At 55.9% G+C, this 20369-nt stretch overlaps 2 protein-coding genes across 8 annotated transcripts in view; both read right to left on the reverse strand.

The window, feature by feature from the left end:
* The window catches only part of ARAP1 (ArfGAP with RhoGAP domain, ankyrin repeat and PH domain 1), a 67962-nt gene extending 55347 nt beyond the window's left edge, over positions 1 to 12615 (reverse strand). For 3 of the 5 annotated variants that reach the window (XM_008020036.3, XM_008020032.3, XM_008020040.3), the window contains exon 1: positions 12474 to 12594. The gene's annotated coding sequence lies outside the window, so the exon portion shown is untranslated. Of the gene's footprint in view, positions 1 to 12473 lie in introns of all 5 variants that reach the window. The other 2 variants (XM_008020039.3, XM_073019167.1) reach the window with 2 other exon arrangements.
* A 2269-nt stretch (positions 12616 to 14884) lies between these two features.
* The window catches only part of STARD10 (StAR related lipid transfer domain containing 10), a 39760-nt gene continuing 34275 nt past the window's right edge, over positions 14885 to 20369 (reverse strand). For 2 of the 3 annotated variants that reach the window (XM_008020048.3, XM_008020047.3), the window contains exons 3-7: positions 19407 to 19554; positions 18696 to 18799; positions 17932 to 18049; positions 15869 to 15921; positions 14885 to 15300 (exon numbers count right to left, since the gene is read on the reverse strand). In XM_008020048.3, coding sequence (XP_008018239.1) covers positions 15055 to 15300; positions 15869 to 15921; positions 17932 to 18049; positions 18696 to 18799; positions 19407 to 19554 — 669 coding nt within the window. In that variant the 3' untranslated portion in view covers positions 14885 to 15054. Of the gene's footprint in view, positions 15301 to 15866; positions 17295 to 17931; positions 18050 to 18695; positions 18800 to 19406; positions 19555 to 20369 lie in introns of those variants that run through there. The other variant, XM_073019184.1, reaches the window with a different exon arrangement.

Here is a 20369-nt window from a genome sequence, read left to right on the forward strand (position 1 = left end):
CTAGACTCCCTCCGCATCCCGAGGCTAGACTCCCTCCACTCCCTCCGCATCCCGCTACCACGCCTACCTCCAGCCATGTCCCCCTGCAGAGCTCCAGACCAGACCTGACTCCACGGCATTCTGGACCTCTGCCTGGAACGCCCCGCACGGCACACTCCCATCATACAATGAACTCAACAGCTCCCCTTGGGGAATGTGGGGAGCCGGGGGAGAAGAGCTGTCTCCAACCCAGGTGTGGCCGTTAGGCAAAGAAAAAGATTCCTCTTCTTCCGGGAGCCCCACACCAGGGGAAGCAGCTGAGCAAGAAGAGGACAGGCTGGGTTTCAGTCCTCCTTCTCCCTCACTTCCACACACCTGCCAGGCACCTCTGAGCAGTACACAACACGCCCACCCACACACAGTGGACCTGGCGGGAGGCAGGACCTTTTAACAACCTTCTTGCAGCAACCCTACCAGCATCACCCTAATAAAATGCTAAGCCACAGTTTTATTAATGACTAAGGGACATGAAAGACTAAGGGACAGTAGGCATTGCTGACCCCACTTTCAGGCCTCACACTAACTCCAACCCCAATCTTGAAAGACTTTCACTTTCTACAACCTTCAAGTCGGCACTGTTTCAAGTTTTCACAATTGAGTACCATTTTTATAATCAGAAAAAAATGATAAATGTTTTAAGTCATTAGAATTGAGTTTATTCCAGTTTGCTCCCCAAAACCATCATTATAAGGTAGCTTTATGATTTAAGTGTAACATGCATAGATTACTAACAGAACTATTACAAGTGAAATTGCTAATTTCCTAGGCTGTCTGCTTGAAAAATAAGAGACTGAGACCCAAAGCCCCCTCCCTGCCCCTGCCTTACCCTCCCAAGGGTCTAAGACAAAGCTAATCAAATAAGGTCTCCCTCCCAGGCACTAGTGGCCAGCAGCACAGAGCGCAGCCCTCGGACTTTCACGTGGGAAATGGACTGAGGCTCACTAATAAACTCCAGACGCCAGGGTCCCGGAGGTTTGTCCTCCAGACACCATCAGACCCCACCCTGGCCCTGACTCTCATCCACCACACCTTAAGCCTCACCCAGGGGCCCCTCATGCCCAAGACCCCAAAAGACGGTCAGGTAGGGAAGGAGGTGTGGGATGACTCAGGAATGTCTAACGTACCTCACTTGCAAATACATGTAGCTGAAAGTTAAATGGTTTGGTTTTAGGCCTTGTCAAAAAGTCTATCACATACTGTGCCCCTCTGGCCGCACCACATACCCCTGGCCCCAAATGGGTCTGGGGACCACTGCCCCTTCCCCCAACTCCTTCCTGTTTACCATGTTTTGGGCACACCTTTGCCCTGCATCCATGCTGCCCCCATTCACCCTAGCCTTCTCAGATTGCCTGGACTTCTGGGCCCTCACCACTGCCTCCTGCCTCTGCCCCCTGCAACCAGGGCCCACTCTAGCCCACTGGGCTCACCTGATACATGGCGTAGCTCCTGACCTCAACCCTCCACAGCCCTACCCCAGGACCCTCCCCACTCTCCCAGTCCTCACCCTCGGCCTAGCTCAGTCCCTTCCCACCCAGAAAGGTGACCCAATCAGCCCTACGCCTACAGAGACCTGGGGCGCTCCCACCACCAGCAAGATGGGGCTCTGGCCTGGCTCCCTGGCCCTCAGGCACAGACACACTCTACGGGGGTTGGGGACTTCCCATGGCACCTCCTCCCATAGAGGGCAAGGGGCAGCCCGAGGAGCCACAGGATGACTCCTGGAAGATCCTCCTGTGACCGCTGCCCCCAGGGGGAGCAGGAGGGGGACTCCGAATACCATAAATGAGGCAGAAACAGGAAGAGATGGGGCTGACCACAGCAGGGTGGGAGTGCACAGGGATGACCACAGAATCACAGGCAGCAGAAGTGGACAGACCCAGTGGCACCAGTGCTCAAGCTACAGACCCTCACCATGTGCCCTGGGGGCCAAGGGCCAGCACCCACCCTGTCCCAAGAAGGAAAGGGAGGACGCCAACTGACTCCTCTGTGAGCTCACTGGGAACCTAAAGCTCCTGCCCACCGAGGAGGAGGGACTTGGTGGGCTCCTCTGCACCCCAGAAGTAGGAGCCCAGGGGAACAGGGACCCAGACCTGCCTAGTCTCTAGATGGCCCCTGGAATACAGAAGACAGAAGATAAGGGGGTCCCTTCCTGCTGGCACGTGAAAGGGGAAGCTGCCTGTGTTGGCTGGGGAGGGTGACCACGTGGGTGGGGCCGGGACTAGGGCCAGAAGGGAGAGAGGGAGACAGAGGGACCAGCCCCACAGGCTTTGGCCTCCAATTGGATGTGTGACCTCAGTCTCCCTGACTATATAATCAGACAACAGCCAGGGAAGACTTCCTGACTCAGTCTCCCTCTCCAACCCATTCTCCAGCAGGGCCACAGGGAACACTGGAACTTGATCACTTGATCCAGCCACCCCTGCTTGCAGCAACAAAAGGTGGCGCTTATGCAGTGCTTACTGTCTACCCGGCACCACACTAAACATATCACATGGATTGCCTCATAAAATCCTTCCAACAACCTAGCAAGCAGGTGGCTTCAGGCCATGTTACAGATTAGGAAACAGCCTCAGAGAGGTTAAGTAACTGGCTCATAGTCACTCAGGAGCCAGAATCTGAATCAAGGGTCCTCTCAAGGGAACAGCATGGAGACAGGTAGGGCCCAGGAAGGAGAAGGGGAGGTCAAGTGATAGAGGGAGAGGGAGGCTGAGTGCGACCGAGAAGGGCCTTGAAGGCCATGCTAAGACCCTGGTCCTTACTGTCCAGACAACAGGAAGTCATGGAGGACAGCAGGGTGCTCTGGTGATGGAGAGGCAGCAGGCAGGGGTTCCTCCTGCTTTGGGATTTGGGAATTATTCTAACTTCTCTGAGCCTCAGTTTCCTCATCTGTGTAATGGAATTAGGATAGCTCCACCTTGCAGGCTTGTGAGGAAGGGATGAAGCAGATCCCAAATCTGATCAGTTCTCACTCCCCAGTGACTTGCCACCTCACTCAAAGTAAAAGCCAAAGCCAGCAGCCGGCCTGCCAGGCCTGTGCAACCTGTCCCTGCATGCCCCCACTCAACTGTTGGGCCCCGAGCTCCTTCTGGCCAGAATGTTCTTGCCCAGGCATCTGCATGACTCCTCATACCCATTTGGGCACCTCCTCAAATGGAAGGCCTTTCTTCCCTGACCACTCTATCCTAAAAAGCACCCCATTAGCCTCCATCTCCTTACTCTGTTTCCTTTTTCAGCATCCCACTTATCACTACCAGACACTGCCTTGTATGGATATTTGTTAAAGTCAGACTCTTCAGCTGAGAGGCACAGACCTTGTCTTATTCACAGTTGTATCCTCCGTGGCTAGGACAGCGTCTAGAAAATGCTCAATCAATAATATTTGTGAAATATATGAATGGAAATCTACAAAGGCCTGGTTTGCAGGCATATTGAGCAGGCACTCAATATGTGGCACCTTCCAGTGTTTTCAGCCTTTGCTGCTCACCCTTCTGAAGTGCCCTCACCCCCACCCCCACCCCCACCTCAAATCCCTCCCCAGGAAGCCTCCTGAGCCACAGCAGCTGGGGCTGGGCACACAACAGAGTCAAGAAGAGGGTGGCCAGGGGCAGGGTCTGCAGAGGGCTGGACTGGGAGGCCTTCGGTCAGGGTTTGAGCCCAGCTCACCCAGCTCAGGAGGCTTGGGACATGGAGCTGCCTGGAGAGATGGGCAGAGCGAGGGAGAGTTGGAGGAAGCAGGTGCCAAGGTTCAGCCGGGAGATCTAGGAGTTGGAGATTGACTCTGAGGCTCCCTGGCACCCTCCATGGCAAGGCCTGTCCCTTCTTTTGACCTCTGAGGCTGCCCCAGCACTTCCTGCTGGGCAGGCCCCTTAAACACTGCTGGGGATGCCCTCACCCACACAGGGGGAAGTATGACTCTCAAACCCCCTCAGCCATTCCCCAGAGCAGGGCAGAACCACCCCAGACTTCTAGGAGTCTCTGAGACCAACCCCCAGTCCTGAGGCAGGGGCTGCCTCTCCTGCCCACCTACCCGTTCCCTGACCTCCCCATTACCCAGTGGGGCTCATGAGGCTGCCACCCACTGGCTCCTGCCACCTGACCCTCCCCTCTGGTCTCATTTCCTCCACACTCATGCTCCAACACCAGCACTTCACCACCAGGCCTTTGCTGACATGGTTCCCTTTGCCTGGAACATCTTTCTCTACCTCACCCTGCAAGCTCAAGTGCCACCTGCTCGAGGAAGCAGTCTCTAACTCCCACGGTCACAGCCCTGATCACACCAGATGTCACATCTGTGACTGTGTCTGTCACATACATACTATCTCACCCCCAACCCTGGCTGGGTGCAAGGTTTCTCAAGGCAAGACCAGGGATACTTGTATCCCAAAGGTGGCACACAGTGAGTATCTGTTGACTGAATGAACATTTCCCAATTCTACACATGGAGAACCAGGCAAATGACAACTTGCCCACTGCAAATCAGTGGCCAAAGTGTGGCCAGAACCCAGCCTCTAGCCTCCCAGCATAAGGTGTCTCCCATTCCACCCAGTCCCACCCAGTTACAGTTCTACTAGCCAGACCCCAGCCCTGCCTTCTCAACCAGGACCACACAACCCAACCACCTCCTCCTTAGGCACTTAGGAACCACCAAATCAACCTTCCGCATTTCTAGAAATGAAAGTAAGTCCCAGTCTCAGAAGGGGCAAGAACCTAGACAGGGCCACACAGCAAGTCAGGACCATGACTCAGACCTTGGCCTTCCAGCCTGAGCTCAGATATCTCCAGCAGCCTGTTCCTTGGAAGAGATGGGGAGGGGGCCTGTCTCTTAGGCAACCTTAGAGATACTGGAGCAACCTCCCTCCCCCACCCCCCACATACCTCCAAGTGAGCTAAGCCAGTTCTGCACTTAGAAATGTGGGTTTTCAGGCCACAGGCAGTAGAGGCAAATGAGTGTCCTGGTTCATGTCTGTGGAACAGAAACTGGAACAGAACCACTGGACACCCCCTGGATCTTCAGACTCCCTAGGCTTAGCATGTCCATCTTGAGAGCCGAGAAAGACACAGAAGGAAGAGAGCAGCCCCAGGCGGAGCAGGAGAGGGAAACTTTTAGCCAAGGCTCTGGTACCCCTTCACCAAGCACGGGAGCCGCTGCCCCAGAGCTGTCCTGTTATCACCTGGAAAAGTGTCAGTCTCCAACTCTGCTCCTGGAGTGGGGAGGGGTGGCCCATTCTCCCTACCGGGCACACTGTGGTCACTGGGAACAAACTTGCATTTAAGCTGCAAACCCACACAGCAGTCCACCTGGATAAAGGTCCCCAGAGACCGAGAGACTAAGCTGCTTTTTTTTTTTTTGAGACGGAGTCTCGCTCTCTCACCCAGGCTGGAGTGCAGTGGCACGATCTCGGCTCACTGCAAGCTCCGCCTCCCGGGTTCATGCCATTCTCCTGCCTCAGCCTCCAGAGTAGCTGGGACTACAGGTGTCCACCATCACACCTGGCTAATTTTTTTTAATTTTTTATTTTTAGTAGAGACGGGGTTTCACCGTGTTAGCCAGGATGGTCTCAATCTCCTGACCTCGTGATCCGCCCACCTCAGCTTCCCAAAGTGCTGGCATTACAGGCGTGAGCCACCGTGCCTCGTCACCCAAGAGACCAAGTTTCAAGTGGGTGAAAGCCTTGCCCAGCTCACACATCAAGGGGTGCAGAACTGGGCCCCCCCTACCCCAACCCATGAGGAATGATGACCATACCCGCATGGAGTACCTACTGGAGGGATGTGCTGCAGGCCGGGGCTGGGAAGCACGACCCAGCCAGGAGCCTGGCCAGGCAGTCTTCCAGGAGGACATTCCTGTGTCCCAAAGGTGGACAGGACCAGGGGCCACACCTGGAATCCTGGCCGTCAGTGCCCTTCTCCTGGATGACTGCCTGGTCGGGCTCCTGGCTGGGTTGTGCTTCTCTGAGGGGCAGAGCTGCTCCTGACCTGTGGCCTCTTGAGTGCAGCTGCTGTGTCCATAGGCCCAGACAGCACCGGAAACAGCTGGGGTTGGTAGCTCCTAAGTCCCTTAGCCAAGCCCAGCCTTCTGTACCGTAAGGCAGGGCAATACCTCTCCTCAGGCTCCTGATCTATGTCTACCACTTTCTGCAGAGGCTCCTGAGCCTGGCTCTGATCCTTCAATGCTTGACCTGGGTCTGCTGAGCCCCGATGGCCAGCAGTGTGACCCTGACCTTGCTCTTTGAATTAGCCAGCCACCAGCCCTCCCCAAGCCTCTCCACAACCCCGCCCTGGTGTCCACTGGAACAGCTGCACTATCACCCGTGAATGCAGAGGGGGCCTGGTCCATCTCTCCCCACTGCCAAGATAACTGACTGCCCCTCTGCTACCACCTAGTCTGTAGGGTTCCCAGATTTCTTGAAAGGGAGGCAGCTGGGTGTGTGCTGGGGGTGGTAGGTGCAGGGAGCACCTGGCACCTGGAGACCAGCTGTGCCTCTGACCCACCAGCCAGCACTGAGAAACTCTCCAGACCTCAGCTGTCTGCACCGACCTGGATGAAGCATGGCACATGCCTCAGCCTCAACTCGGGGGTGGCCCAGCCTAACTCGAGGCTTTTTAGGTTCTCGGAACCTAGAATTTCAGAAATTCAGAAGCTGGGACTCATAGGCACACAAAACCCTAAAACCCTCGAATCTTACCAGCGTAGAATCTCAGACTCAGAATCTTAAAATTCTAGCTGCTCAGTGTGGAGAATAGAAGGGAATGGAGAGGAGTGAAACAGCCCCCTCCCCCTGGTTCCCTCCCCTTCTCACCTGCCCAATTTGGTTGGTTTCTGTCCTGTGCTATTCACACCTGGGGGCTGGTAAGTGTCCCCAGAGCTCCTCCTTACTGCCCCTCCCTGAAGCTCCAGGGAAGTTGAATCCAGTGAAGATAAATGCCCAGCCAAAGGTCTCACTGAGCTAGAGGCCTGAGGCAGACCCTGGGTTCCTGACTCTGTGCCTGACTATAGGGAGACCCCTGCCCTATGCATTATGGGTTGCGGAGGAGAGAGGGGGATGCCCAGGGTAGGGCAGTGCTCAGTGGGCCAGTAGGAAAGCTGGCAGGGGAGACCTTGGCACCTGGAAAGCCAAAATGCAGTGGCAGCTCAGCCTTGCTCCTGGTCTTCTGTCCTGGGGGTTAAGCCACCTCAGCACTGGCTTGGCCAGAAGGAGGCAGGGCCAGCCCAAGCTCTCCCAGGACCACTGACAGCCAAGATTCCAGGTGTGGCCCCTGGTTCCGCTCTGAGAATGGGGACAGAGGAGTGGCCCTCCTGATCTTCTCCCACCCTCCTGCCTTTAACTTTGCCCTCACAACAATGAAGATAAGGACAGGAGGGAGATTTTAACACACTCCCTCAGGGAGGCCTCTCTGATGCCTGAATCTTCCTCTAGGCCCCTCTGACGCTGAGCCCCACACACTGGACCACAGGTGGTCCCTGTCTCTGGGCTCTGGAACTATGTTTCCAGGGTTGTTCAGTTACTGACACCTGCTGTAGCAAAGCCCCAGCACCCCAACAGGATCAGGTTCCTGGTTTGGTCAGGGAGAAAAGACTTGGACCTTGTAACAAGGCAGTGTGGGCAGGGTCTGAAGGAAGCTCAATGCTTCAGGAAGCCCCAACCAGGCCTCAGGCAGAGTGGTAGAGTGCAGGCCTCAGAGAGCCATGCCGGGGTTCCAGTGCCTGCTCTTGCTTTCCTTGGCTGGGAGACTGCAAGCAAGTCACCATCTTTTACTGGCCTTAGTCTCATCAGCAAAATGGGGTCTGGGAGAACCACTGTATAAACAAGAGCCAAGGTGGATAGGACAACAGCAGAAACTAGACCTCCACAAGACACTCATCCCAGGGCCAGGGCCATGGGGGCTCAGGATTTGACAGCAATTAGTCCAGTCTGCAAGCAGGATACCCCTGTACCCTTGAGGGCATCCCAGATCCACAGTTGGTCACCAACAATGTCACCTGACCAGTTGGTCCTCTAGTCTCTGCCTGTCACTGACTAGGCATTCCCAGGGTAGGACTGGGTTTAGATCTCCTCTGTCTGCAGTGCCTCCCAGTGCTTGCGGTTTTTACTGTGAAGCAATGGAAATGTAGATTCCCAGCTATCTATGTAATGGATGATCTTGGACAAATCACTTAACTTCTTGGGACCTCAGTTTCCTCATGTATAAAATGGGAATGGTGCCTACCTCACAAGACTATTTTGAGGATTAAATGAATTCAGTATATAAAGTGCTTACCACACTGCCTGGCACATAGTAAGCTTCCAAGAAACAACAGCTACTGCTACTATTATTACTACTATTAAATAATGATATGTTGGCCGGGCCCAGTGGCTCACGTCTGTAATCCCACTACTTTGGGAGGCCAAGGTGGGCGGATCACGAGGTCAGGAGTTCAAGACTATCCTGGCCAACATGGTGAAACCCTGTCTCTACTAAAAATACAAAAATTAGCTGGGTATGGTGGCACCTGCCTGTAATCCCAGCTACTCGGGAGGCTGAGGCAGGAGAATCGTTTGAACCCGAGAGGCGGAGGTTGCAGTGAGCCGAGATCACACCACTGCACTTGAGCCTGGGCTACAGTGCAAGACTCTGTCTCAAAAAAAAAAAAAAAAAAAAAAAAGATTTGTTATTGAACTGGTCACTTAACTCCACGTCCCCTCCCAGCCACTCTCTGACTGTCCCAATGGTCTAGGACAGATGACCTAATTATGGGACAGGCTCTTCCCCTCTGTACTATGGCCTAAGGATAAGAAAGAGAGACATTCCACAGGAAGGCCATGGGGAAGACAATCCATGCATTGCCCCCCACCATCTCTCACATCTGGGGTCATCTGCCTCCAGCTGGGACTGTCCTCCTCAGATCACTGATTGGAATGTACATATGGTTTGGGGGCCTGGCCAGGGGTGGGGGGAGGTGGAAAAACTGTTATCTCTGATCAGAGCTGGGGACACTGGCTTTGATTCAGCGGCAGCCCCGAGTTTTGTGGGGCACGTACATTGGACGGGCATGTCTCTCCACCCACCAAATCCTTATGCTGTTCAGACCCCTGGAGTGGCCACCCTTAGCACAGAACTCCTTTCTAAAACATAACACCTCTCTGCACAGGGCTGTGGAGGGTGCTGACTCTAACCTGCCCAAGACCAGAGAAGGGAATAAGAAGAGCTGCCCAAGGGACTGGACTCTGCTCCAGAGGGAGGGGCTGGGTCAGCTTAGCTGGGGTCACACTCTGTTCAAGGCTGCCTCGGTCACCACCCAGGGAAAGCACCTCACTCAGCCCTGGGAGGTGCTCAAAGAGTTAAGATCAAAGTGAAGTCAGACAAAGGAGGCAATGAACACCTGGGTCCTGACCCTGTCTCTCTACCACCCTCCCAATTTAATCTTGCCCAAGTTACTTAACCTCTCTGTGCCTCAGTTTCCTTATCTGTAGAATGTTACCTAATTTCTTGGGTTATTGGCAGGATGAAATTGGTTAATGTGCATAAAAGTGTTTACAACAGTGCTATAGGCATGTTTGCTGACCTCATTCTCGCTGATGTTATTACTCAGCTTTCTCTAAGGCTGTTTCTTCCACTATGATATTGGAGGGTGATGCTCTTCTTACACTCTAATGCAACTATATAAATCGTTAGATGACAAATGTGCAGCGTCCAGCCCATAGCAGGTACTCAACAAAGAATATTCCCTCTCCCAGCCAGGTGCGGTGGCTCACGCCTATAATCCCAGCACTTTGGGAGGCCGAGGCAGGCGGATCACGAGGTCAGGAGATGGAGACCATCCTGGCTAACAAGGTGAAACCCCGTCTCTATGAAAAATACAAAAATTAGCCGGGTGTGGTGGCGGGCGCCTGTAGTCCCAGCTACTCAGGAGGCTGAGGCAGGAGAATGGCATGAACCCGGGAGGCGGAGCTTGCAGTGAGCAGAGATTGGGCCACTGCACTCCAGCCTAGGCAACAGAGCAAGACTCGATCTCAAAAAAAAAAAAAAAAAATGTTCCCTCTCCCTCCCTCCCCTTTCTCCCAGAGAGGCCAGACTAGGAGACAGAACTTGAACTGACCCCCACCACGGGTCTCTGTGTGATCCTACCCTGATGTCTAGCTCTTGGCCTCAGTCTCCCCATCTGTGAAAGAAGCTTCTGGGACAAGTGGTCTCTAAGTGTCCATGGCCATATCTGCTCCAGCCTATCCCACTCTTGTTCCCTCCTTCCTTCCCCATTTCCTACTGCATCCCCTCCTGATGTGACAGAACCTTTGGGAGCCTGAAGCGGGGTAGAGCAGACAGCTGGTGAATAAGAATCACCAGCCCTCAAGGAGCCCAGGGCCTGGTCCAGGCCCCCAAGGGTTAAGACCCAGAGTGAGGGGTGGGGGGCCAGGGTCAGTGCTGGACAGGCGGGCCTGGAGCCCAGGGCCTGCCTCCCCTCCCCCCACCCTGGGAACAGAGGCCACTTGTTTGGGCAGTGGCGGGTGGCTTTGAGCTCAGCCAAGGGAGAGTTGGGTGGGAAGGAGAGAGGGCTCCGGAAAATGGAAGGGACTCCCCACCTCCAGCCGATGCCCTAGGCCTGGTCCACCACTAGATCCCGGTACTCTCAGATACCCCCCACCCAACCCCTCTAAACTGACCCCTTCCCCTGGGTTCTCTTTCTTTCATTCATAACACTCAATGCTGAAGGTAGGACTTAGCAGATAGGCCTGACTATTGCCCCAGCACCGTCTCTCTTTGGGGCATGAGGCCAGGGCTGATCACCCCATCCTGCAGATGGGGAAATGGAGGCTCTGAGGAATTTGGGGACTTGTAGAGTCACATAGTGATTGGTGGCTGCACAAGGATTCGGGGCCCCAGGTCCCAGAGAGCCCCATGGCTGTGCAGGCCCCAACCCCACAGAGCTCCAAGGAGACCCTTCCTAAGCTGTGCCATTACACAGGACTGAAGGCTGGGCAGGAAGAAGGGGCAACAGCACCCCATCTCTGAAACCTGAAGTCCCAAAGGACCTGGGGAATTGAATGGGGATGAAGCTTCTAGAGGGTTGGGAGGAGGATTAACAATCTGCACAAAAAGCTGAGGCTGGATGTGTGAAGCATGGCTGGAGCCCAGGTGGTGGGGGCATAAAGCTGGGGTTGAGTGGGAGGCCTGAAAGCAAAACAAAACCTGGAGGCAATCGGGGCCCTGGTGGCCTCTGCCCACTCCACCTCATCAGTTACCGGTACTCTGCCTGGGACACCCCTTCCTAAACTATTCCAATATGCAAGTAGCCAGTGGGGAGGCAGGGTCCCCAGGCCTGGTCCCGACAATCCCCAGCCAGGCATGGGACACAGGATGAGTTCTCTCTGCACCTCTGCCAGCCACACCCATCTTTCTGCCATTCCTCAGACACACCACCCAAATTCCTGACTTTGCACAAGCTACACCCCCGCCTTTGGAGGGTCCTTATCCTTGTAAATTGCCACTTAACTGCCAAGCCCATTCCAGTCATCTCCTCCCCTGGGGCCTGCACCTGTCCACACCTGTCTTCACAGCTCTGCTGGGCTCCTTTTACCCTGTGATGATCTTGCTGGGTGGTCTCTCCCAGCCTGGCCACTGGGTACTCTACACGAATAGCTTTCACAAGTGCCTCAGTCTGGGACCCTGGGACCCACCAGAGAGTCAAATCCTTCTGAGTACCCCCAGGTGTCTGGCCCTGAAGCACCCCCCTCCCACCTATCTGGGATCAGGGAAGGCTCCCCAGGACATGGGATGTGGGGGAAGGGAATGTATATAGCAGAAACCACAGTGTGATGGCTCCTGGTCAGATTCCCCCCCTCCCCCGCGGCCCTGCACCAAACACCCATCCCCTGTTCCCAGGCTGCACCCCAAGCCTGCTCTCTCCAGGCCCAACCACCCCAGTCCCAGCGTGACCCCATTCCCTGAACACATACTTCCTTTTACCAGCAACTGGGCCAGGTAGGGGCTCTGGGGAAGCCATGCCCCATTTGCTGGTGGGGAATTGAGATGCAGAGACCGGAAGTAGCCTGCCCAAGGTCACTGGAGCCCCAGGCCCAGGGCGTAGGGTCGTACAGATCTCCAGAAATGTAAGGGTCTCAGCGGCCAACGAGGTGGGAGCCTTCACTTCACAGATGGGAACCCCAGGGCGCCCGAGGACGGCTGACTTCGGAGACCTTCATGCCAAAGGGCTACGGGCTGGAAGCCCCGGGTCCCGCTGGTTCACCCTCCTCCCTACCGTCTCTGGCCCGCCAGAGAGGCCAGACCCCCACCTCAGGAGGCGACCCCCACCACCACGCCCAAAAAGGTAAATAGAAGATGACCCGGGGAATCAGACGCAGCCCGCGGCCTCGGCGTTCCTTTCTGCAGAATGGGGAAACTGCAGGCCAATGTGGCGAGGGGGCTGCAGACGGGGAGGCTTCGGCAGCCGCACTGACCTGTTTTGAGTAAAGACTCCACGCGAGGACCAAGCGTACCGGCGCCACCACCGACTTACACCGCCGCCGCCAAATCGCAGCAAGGGGCCAGGCGCGCCCACCCCTCCGGGCGCTTCCGCCCGCCCCACGTGACTCCCCGGGAGGGGAAGGTGGGGCTGGGGCTGGGGCAGGGCAGGGCAGGGCCGGGCCCCGCCCCCCTCGGCCCCGCCCCCCGCCTAGTCACAGTCCTAGAGTTGGCTGGCCTGGCCCGCCCGCCGGACCCATCGGTCTGTGTCTCTCTCCTGCCCCTCTAGCTGCTTGCGGGTCTTCCGACTGTCTCCTGAGGCTCAGTCTAACCCCTGCCACCTCGCCCGCTGAGTCCACCTCTCCCTGAGTCTCCCTGCTCTCGCCATCCCTCTTCTGGTGAGTCTGCCCTGACACACACCCCACCCCTAAGGAGGCCACACCCCCAGGAGGACAGGAGGCAGTTGAAGGCCGTCCGTGGTTCCTGACCACCTCCTCCAGGAAATCCTTCCTCCACCATATTCTTCAAGGGTATCTCACTTCCCTCCCCGGGTGCCCACAGACAGGGTTGTGGGGAAGCTACCCACCCAGCCACACCTCCCAAGGATCCCTCAGCGGAAGGCTGCAGCCTGAGGTTCCAGCACCCACACCTAGAGAACAGGAGATTCCCACCCATCCTCGAAGCACATACACACATGAGGGTACCAGGTTTGGCAGGCATTTCTGGGTCCTGTGTCCAGAACACCTCTGGGGCCAGCCACACCAGAAACCTTCTCTAGGCTTCCATTTCTGCATATGCACAAAGAGTATATTCGGAAGAACAGATCTCACATTGCGGGGGATGTGGGTTTACCCCCTGAGAAGAGGAAAGTGTCATTAATCAGAGCACCTACTACATGCCAGTCCCAGTGCTGGGCAATTTATTCCTTTTATCTCAATCCTCACATTCTGCTTGATGGCAAAAATTATCATTCCAGGTTATGGGTTAGGAAATAAGGCTCCAAGAAGTCTGAGGGCTTGCCCAAAGTTACAAAGCCAGTGTTGGGCAAAGTTGGGAAGCAACCCACTTTTGTGAGTTGTAGAATCTCCTGCCTGCCCCCCACTGGCCATTCACCCTGTCCCTCTGGGAAAGAGTTGACTCTGAGTAGACCGTGTCTTCCGGTGGTAGGGCTAAGGCAAAGGAGCTTTCCGGGAGGGGAGAACAGGGCCAGACCTTGGGGAGAACTTCTGGGCCTCAAGTTCATATGGGGTCAAAAACATTGCAGAGGAGCAGAGCATAGGCCCCTCCTCTGGACCTGGCAGCAGGGGTGTCCCTTGGGCAGCAGAGGGCACCTGGGGGCCACAGATCACAGGGGAGGCCCAGGCATCCCTCTAGACTTCAGACCAGCGAGGTACAGCACAGGGTGAGAGGGCTGGCATCTGACCACTGGCAAGGGGATGGGGAGTCTGGGGACCTTACCATTTCTGTTAACACAGTCCTGAGGTCTTCGAAATGACCTAGGGAGGGCGTGAATCACCAAGCCTGGTCCCTGCCAACTGCACTGGAATCTGACGCCCCTCACCTGCACCCCCAACCTCCCTCCAGGGTATGCTGCCCCAGCCTTAGCTCTGAGGCCCACAGCCCTGTGGCTTGAGACCCACGGACCCTTCCACCTCCCTTCTGGGATGACAGGAGTGTCAGACCCCCAGTCCTTTGGGTTGGACCCAAAGGGCCTTGGGCCGATGGACACAGAGTAGATCCTCACCCTCTGATTCCTGACCCAGGGTCTCTGTCCAGGACTGCTCCTTCCCTTAGAGCAGAGGTCTCCAACCCCTGGGCCACAGACTGGTACTGGTCCTATCAGGAACCTGTTAGGAACCAGGCTGCACAGCAGGAGGTAAGCAGAGGCTGAGCTAGCATTACCGCCTCCTGTCAGATCTGCAGCGGCACTGGATTCTCATAGGACCGAGAACCCTATTGTGAACTGCGAAGCGAGGGATCTAGGTTGTGAGCTCCTTACTAGAATCTAATGATAAATGTGATGCACTTGAATCATCCCAAAACCAATCCTCCCCCAATCCTGATCCATGGAAAATTTGTCTTGCACGCAACTGGTCCCTGGTGCCAAAAAGGTTAGGGACTGCTGCCTTAAAGCAGTGAAAATAAAGCAAATATCCTGGTGTGAATGCCAAAATGACCACTCAACAAGGACAGCTGGATAGACATGGGCAGAGAATGGAACAGAGTACGGACAAGAGGGGGGCAGTGATAAACCCCGTCTCCTCCCCACTACACAACGGGAAATGAGGAGATGCTGGAAGGATCAAAGGCCGTTTGATCAGTAAGCTTAACAAAATTAAGGGCAGACGCAGGGGACCGCGGCAGCAGCCATGAGGCAGGTGGGAAGCAGGCACAGTGATGAGCCGGCTGAGGCTGGGGATCGTTTATTGGGGCTGTGTCCAGCCAGGCTGCAGCGCCCGCCTGGGCCCGGCCCAGTGCCACCAGGAGGCGCCAGGTGGGGGAGGGGAGAAAGTGCAGGAGTAGCCGCCGCCCCAGGGCTCGCCCGGTCCTGTCTCCGTCCCTGAAGCGGTACGGCGCTCAGGTGAGCGAGGTGTCGTCGTCGCTGCCCTCGCCGCCCGCGCCGCCCATCCGCTCCTCTCGGCTCTCGGCCACCGCGCTCTCGTCGATGTTCTCCAGTGAGTCCGCATGCTGCACCGACAGCTCCGACAGCGCCAGGCTCGGCAACGGGCTCTGCTCCGGGTGCAGCCACGGCTTGAAGTGAGGCAGGTGCTTCTGCTTCCACTCGGGGTACTTGAGGCACGCCTTGTACATCTTCTTCATGGCCTGTGGGCCCGCCGCCCCGCGGGTCAGGGGGTGGCCGGGGCGCGGGTCCAGGTCTTCTCCACGCCCCCTCCAGCGCCCTCCAGCGGCTCAGCCCCCAGCATTCTGACTAGCTCCCTTTCAAAACTCGTCCCTCAGCCCTACTTATCCTCTCTGAGCCCTAGGCTCCATCCTCCATTCTTTCTTTTTTTTTTTTTTTTGAGATGGAGTCTCACTGTGTGGCCCAGGCTGGAGTGCAGTGGCCCGATCTTGGCTCACTGCAACCTCTGCCTTCCGAGTTCAAGAGATTCTCCTGCCTCAGCCTCCCAAGTAGCTGGGATTACAGGCGCCCACCATCACACCTGGCTAATTTTTTATTTTTAGTAGAGACAGGGTTTCGCCATGTTAGCCAGGCTGGTCTCGAACTCCCAACCTCAGGTGATCCACCCACCAAGGCCTCCTAAAGTCCTGGGATTACAGGCATGGGCTACCACGCCTGGCCCTCAGGCTTCATGCTTGACTCCACCACCCACCTCATCCCATAGTCCTCTCTCCAGCCTCCAACACCCCCCAAAATCCCAAGGCCACTCACCTTGGGAGCCAGGAACTGAGAAGATTTATTCACCACCCACTTGGGTAAGGAGCCTGTGAGGGCAGGGAAGGGAGGAGAAGCAGCCTCAGGGACCCAGCCCCTCCCCCCCACAAAAGCCCCACCCTCTGCCCAGAGCTTCCAGGGAGGCCACTGTCTTCCCCATGAGGAGCGGGTGTGTGAGGCAAGTCCTACAAGACTTTACCCTCACTCCTTCCACCTCAGACTAAGGTCCTCAGGTTTAGTTCTGTCCCCTACTTCCCTCTGCCCAGCCTCAAAGACTACATGGAAGAAAACCACAGGATCCTAGGTGAGCACAGGCTACACATGGGTGGAAACTCTGACCCACCCCGCTGCACCTGCTGCCTCCCTCAATCACACTGACATCCCTTCTCAACCTAACCTCCCTCCCAGGAATGCCCCTGACGCTCAGCCTCTCCTATGCCTGTCCTTCCAAGCCCTCCCCTGACCACACAGGCCTCTGGCTGAGCACCCCATCCTGGCCTGACCCGGAATCCACTGCCCAGCTCTCCACCCTGTTTCATTCCCAAGTGTCCACTCTACCTCTGACACCCAACACAATGAGGTGCCGGGGGAGTGCTAGGCCTGGACCACTGTGTGCTCCCGGGCTTGGGGCATTTCCAGGCAAGGATGTTCAAGGCTTCCCCATCCTCTAGTCATTCACTCACTCACTCACTCCATGTTCACTGTGACACCCACCCTGGGTCAGCCCTGGGGACCCAGAGAGGAACTCACTGGGGGCCCAACAGGAGCCGAATGTTCTACTAGAGGGGAATGGACCACAGAACAGCAAGCCAGTGACTCCCCTGAGTATCAGGGATCAGGAGGTGACACCTGCAGCACCCCTAGAGGGGTGAGGAGGGGAGGCTGTGGGGAAGGGCTGCCTGGGCACAGGAGTGGGGATGGGTGAAGTGTGAGAGACACCAGGAGACCTGGGATGGGGCTTAGGCTTTTCTTGGAGGGCAATGGAGAGCCACAGAGTAAATTCAAGCAGATGACAGTCATGTGGAGATAAGTGTTTTAGAGAAATTCCTCTGGCCGCTGTTACATACAGACAAGGTAGTTGGTATGGAGAGAAATGCCAGACTCAGGAGCTGCTGAGAAGGCAGAATCAGTAAGAATCAGTGACTGGGGCTGGGCGTGGTGGCTCACGCCTGTAATCCCAGCACTTTGGGAGGCCGAGGTGGGTGGATCACAAGGTCAGGTGTTCGAGACCAGGCTGGCCAACATTGTGAAATCCCATCTCTACTAAAAATACAAAAAATTAGCTGGGGGTGGTGACAGGTGCCTGTAATCGCAGCTCGGGAGGCTGGGGCAGGAGAATCATTTGAATCCAGGAGGCAGAGGACGCAGTAAGCTGAGATTGCACCATTGCACTCCAGCCTGGGAAACAAGAGCAAAACTCCACCTCAAAAAAAAAAAAAAAAAAAAAAAAAAAAAATCAGTGGCTGGATTTGGCTGAGGAAGAGGGAGTGACCCCAAATGACAGCAGGTTCTGGGCATAGATGACTGAAAAGTGGAGACTTAGGGCAAGGGGCGGGTTAGGAGGAAAGATGGCAAGTCCCCCACTGGACACAATGAGGCTCAGGTGCCTAGAAGACATCCAAAGGGAGATGTCCAGGTGGCCGATGGCCACAGGGATCTGAATCTCAGCTGAGAGAGACGTGGCCACCTTGTGACAGAAGCCACAGGAGTAGCTCAGCCATCCCCAGGGAGAGAATTCTGACTGAGGCCTGGAAAACCCAGGCCCCCAGGACAGGCAGAGGGAACAGCCAGTGAGCAGGGAACAAGGAAAAGCATGGGGATGGCAGAGCCCAGGAAGAGTGCTCCCAGCTTCATCAGTGGGGCAGTGGCACCTCCCTGGCCCACTCTTTTCAAACTACTGTAAAGTCCCAAGCCTTGGTTCAATGAAGGCTTTGGATGGAGATGCCCCAAAATGCAAAACAGCTCCTAACAGATGCCCTTCTGGATCCCTAGTAGATCAGGCCCCACCCCTGTAGTATAGGGAAGGATCCCATGATAAGCTGCCAGGGCCAAGCCCTCACCTTTGGGGTCCACCTGGGCCAGGTAAGTGATGACGCAGCTCTTGGGCCCCGTGCTCTGGATGAGGTAGCCCGTCTGGATGGACACAGCTCGGACCAAGTCTTTCCGAGGTGGGTATTTCTGGGGACAAAGGCACAGGGAGGTGAGACTCAGGGTAGGGGCAAAGAAGATGTTTTTGTGAGTATACACAAACATGCACGCATGCACACACACACACAGTTAATTCACATGCCATGACATCTGTTCCAGATCAGGCCTGATTCTGGGTGCAGAGAAAGGGAAGAATCAGATTAGGTCATCCTAGCCCCTCTTGAAGCTTTCCGTGTTCCCCTCAGAAAAGCTCCCAGTCTGGGGTCAGGGCGCATGAGCACATATGGGCACTCACAGACACACACACTCACCCTTGCCCAGGCCAGCTATACCTGCCTGTCCTTGCCCGGGGAGATCAAGGTGGCTCAGCCTCAGGGAGGACCAGAGGACCCTGCCTCTCACCTCTTGTTCCTCATTTCCCTGTCCCAGAGCCCAACCAATCGAAGTCAGCCCATCCCACCCACTCGCCACAGAGGTGGCCACACTGTCCTCTCCTGATCTGCTCAAGAGACGCAGCAGGGAGACAGGAGCCATTATCCTCACTGTACAGGAAGGAAACTGAGGGCCAGTAGGCCCACGCCTGCCCGAAGTCACATGGAAGTCACGGTGGCAGCCTCAGCCTTGCGCTGCCTGACCCTCTCCCCTGCTCCGCCACAGGGAAGGCAGGTTGACTCACGGGATGTTTGACTGAGTAGTTCATAATGATGTAATCAGCGCCCATGGGGAGCCAGGAGCGGAGGGTGATGACATCACGGTTCTTCAGGGGCTTAGGACACCTCCCTGTGGAGGGCAAGGGACAGTTCAGCCAGACCACTGGCCCATCTGCCTACAAGGGAGGGTGTGGCAGAGGCCAGAGATGCAGGGATGCCTAATTAACTGCCAGCTCTCCAGTGCAAAGATGCACCTCCCTCCCAGACCACAGTCCCACAGCTGGAGCCAGAAAAAAGACAGGGCAAGACCTGTCCCTAGTGTCTCCAGCCAGCCCTGCTCCTCACAACCTCACATAGCCCTTACCTTGTTGGCCTGGCTGGTTTGTTTATGTGAACGTGAGTGTACAAGAGAAAAACAGTGTAAGTGTGCATGAAAATGTGTGCCCGGGACTATGTGGCATGTGGGTGGGGCTTGTGTACCTGATTGAGTGTATGCGTATGTGTGTGTGTATATACATGAACATGTGAGTGCATATGTATTTGTAAGTGTATGGGTGTGTGCCTAAGGGTCTAGGAGTGGACAGGGAGGTCAGTTCTATCTCTCAGCACTCAAGTCTCCGAGCAGCTTGGTCATGTGAGTGACCACAGGAGGGAGGAGGGAGGAGGGAGGAGGAGGCTTGGTGGGAGGCCTGGATGGAGGCCAGGGGGACTGGGATCAGCGTGCTACGCCTGCTCACAGGAGTAATAGCCCACGTCAGCGTTGACTGTCAAGCGGGCGATGTCAAAAGTCTCAATGACGTTGCTGTCCCATTTCTTGCGGTACTCAATGTCGTGTAGGACGTCGTAGAGTGTCTCGGCTGGCACATCACGGCACTCCATCCGGCACTGCAGACAGATATATGGGTTGTCAGGATCATATAGGGCTCAGAGCCTTGGCCAGGGGACCAGAAGGCAGACAGGCAGAGGGGGAAGAAGAGAAAGAGGACAGCGAAGAACAGGGGCCTCTGAAGCCAGCCTGGACTTCCTTCTTGCCACAAGCCCTGTCCAGTTCACCAAAAAGCCACCTGTGCCAGGAGACAGCCTCTGTATCCAGAGACCATCTCCCCTAACTCAGTCCAGTCTCCTCCTCCAGGAAGCCTTCCCAGCCAGACCTTCTGGGCTCCCACACAATGAATCTCTATGTCTGTGCCCTCCCAGACCCCTGTGAGCTCCTCGTGGGCAGAGGCTCATGGTTGCTTCAGCATGGAGCCTGGAATGGCTACACGTTAAATGAAAAAGCATAAATGAAAATCAAATGCCGGCCGGGCGCGGTGGCTCAAGCCTGTAATCCCAGCACTTTGGGAGGCCGAGACGGGCGGATCACGAGGTCAGGAGATCGAGGCCATCCTGGCTAACACGGTGAAACCCCGTCTCTACTAAAAATACAAAAAACTAGCCGGGCGAGGCGGCGGGTGCCTGTAGTCCCAGCTACTCGGGAGGCTGAGACAGGAGAATGGCGGGAACCCGGGAGGCGGAGCTTGCAGTGAGCTGAGATCCGGCCACTGTACTCCAGCCTGGGCGGCAGACCGAGACTCCGTCTCAAAAAAAAAAAAAAAAAAAAAAAAAAATCAAATGCCCAATGGATGATTTGTTTCCTCCTTGGTACTTATCACCCGGCCATACCACCTGTCCTCCTATTTGTAGGTTGGTTTGTTTTCCTT

The sequence above is a fragment of the Chlorocebus sabaeus genome, chromosome 1 (genome assembly GCF_047675955.1).
Source record: "Chlorocebus sabaeus isolate Y175 chromosome 1, mChlSab1.0.hap1, whole genome shotgun sequence".
In the NCBI taxonomy this organism is placed as follows: domain Eukaryota; kingdom Metazoa; phylum Chordata; class Mammalia; order Primates; family Cercopithecidae; genus Chlorocebus; species Chlorocebus sabaeus.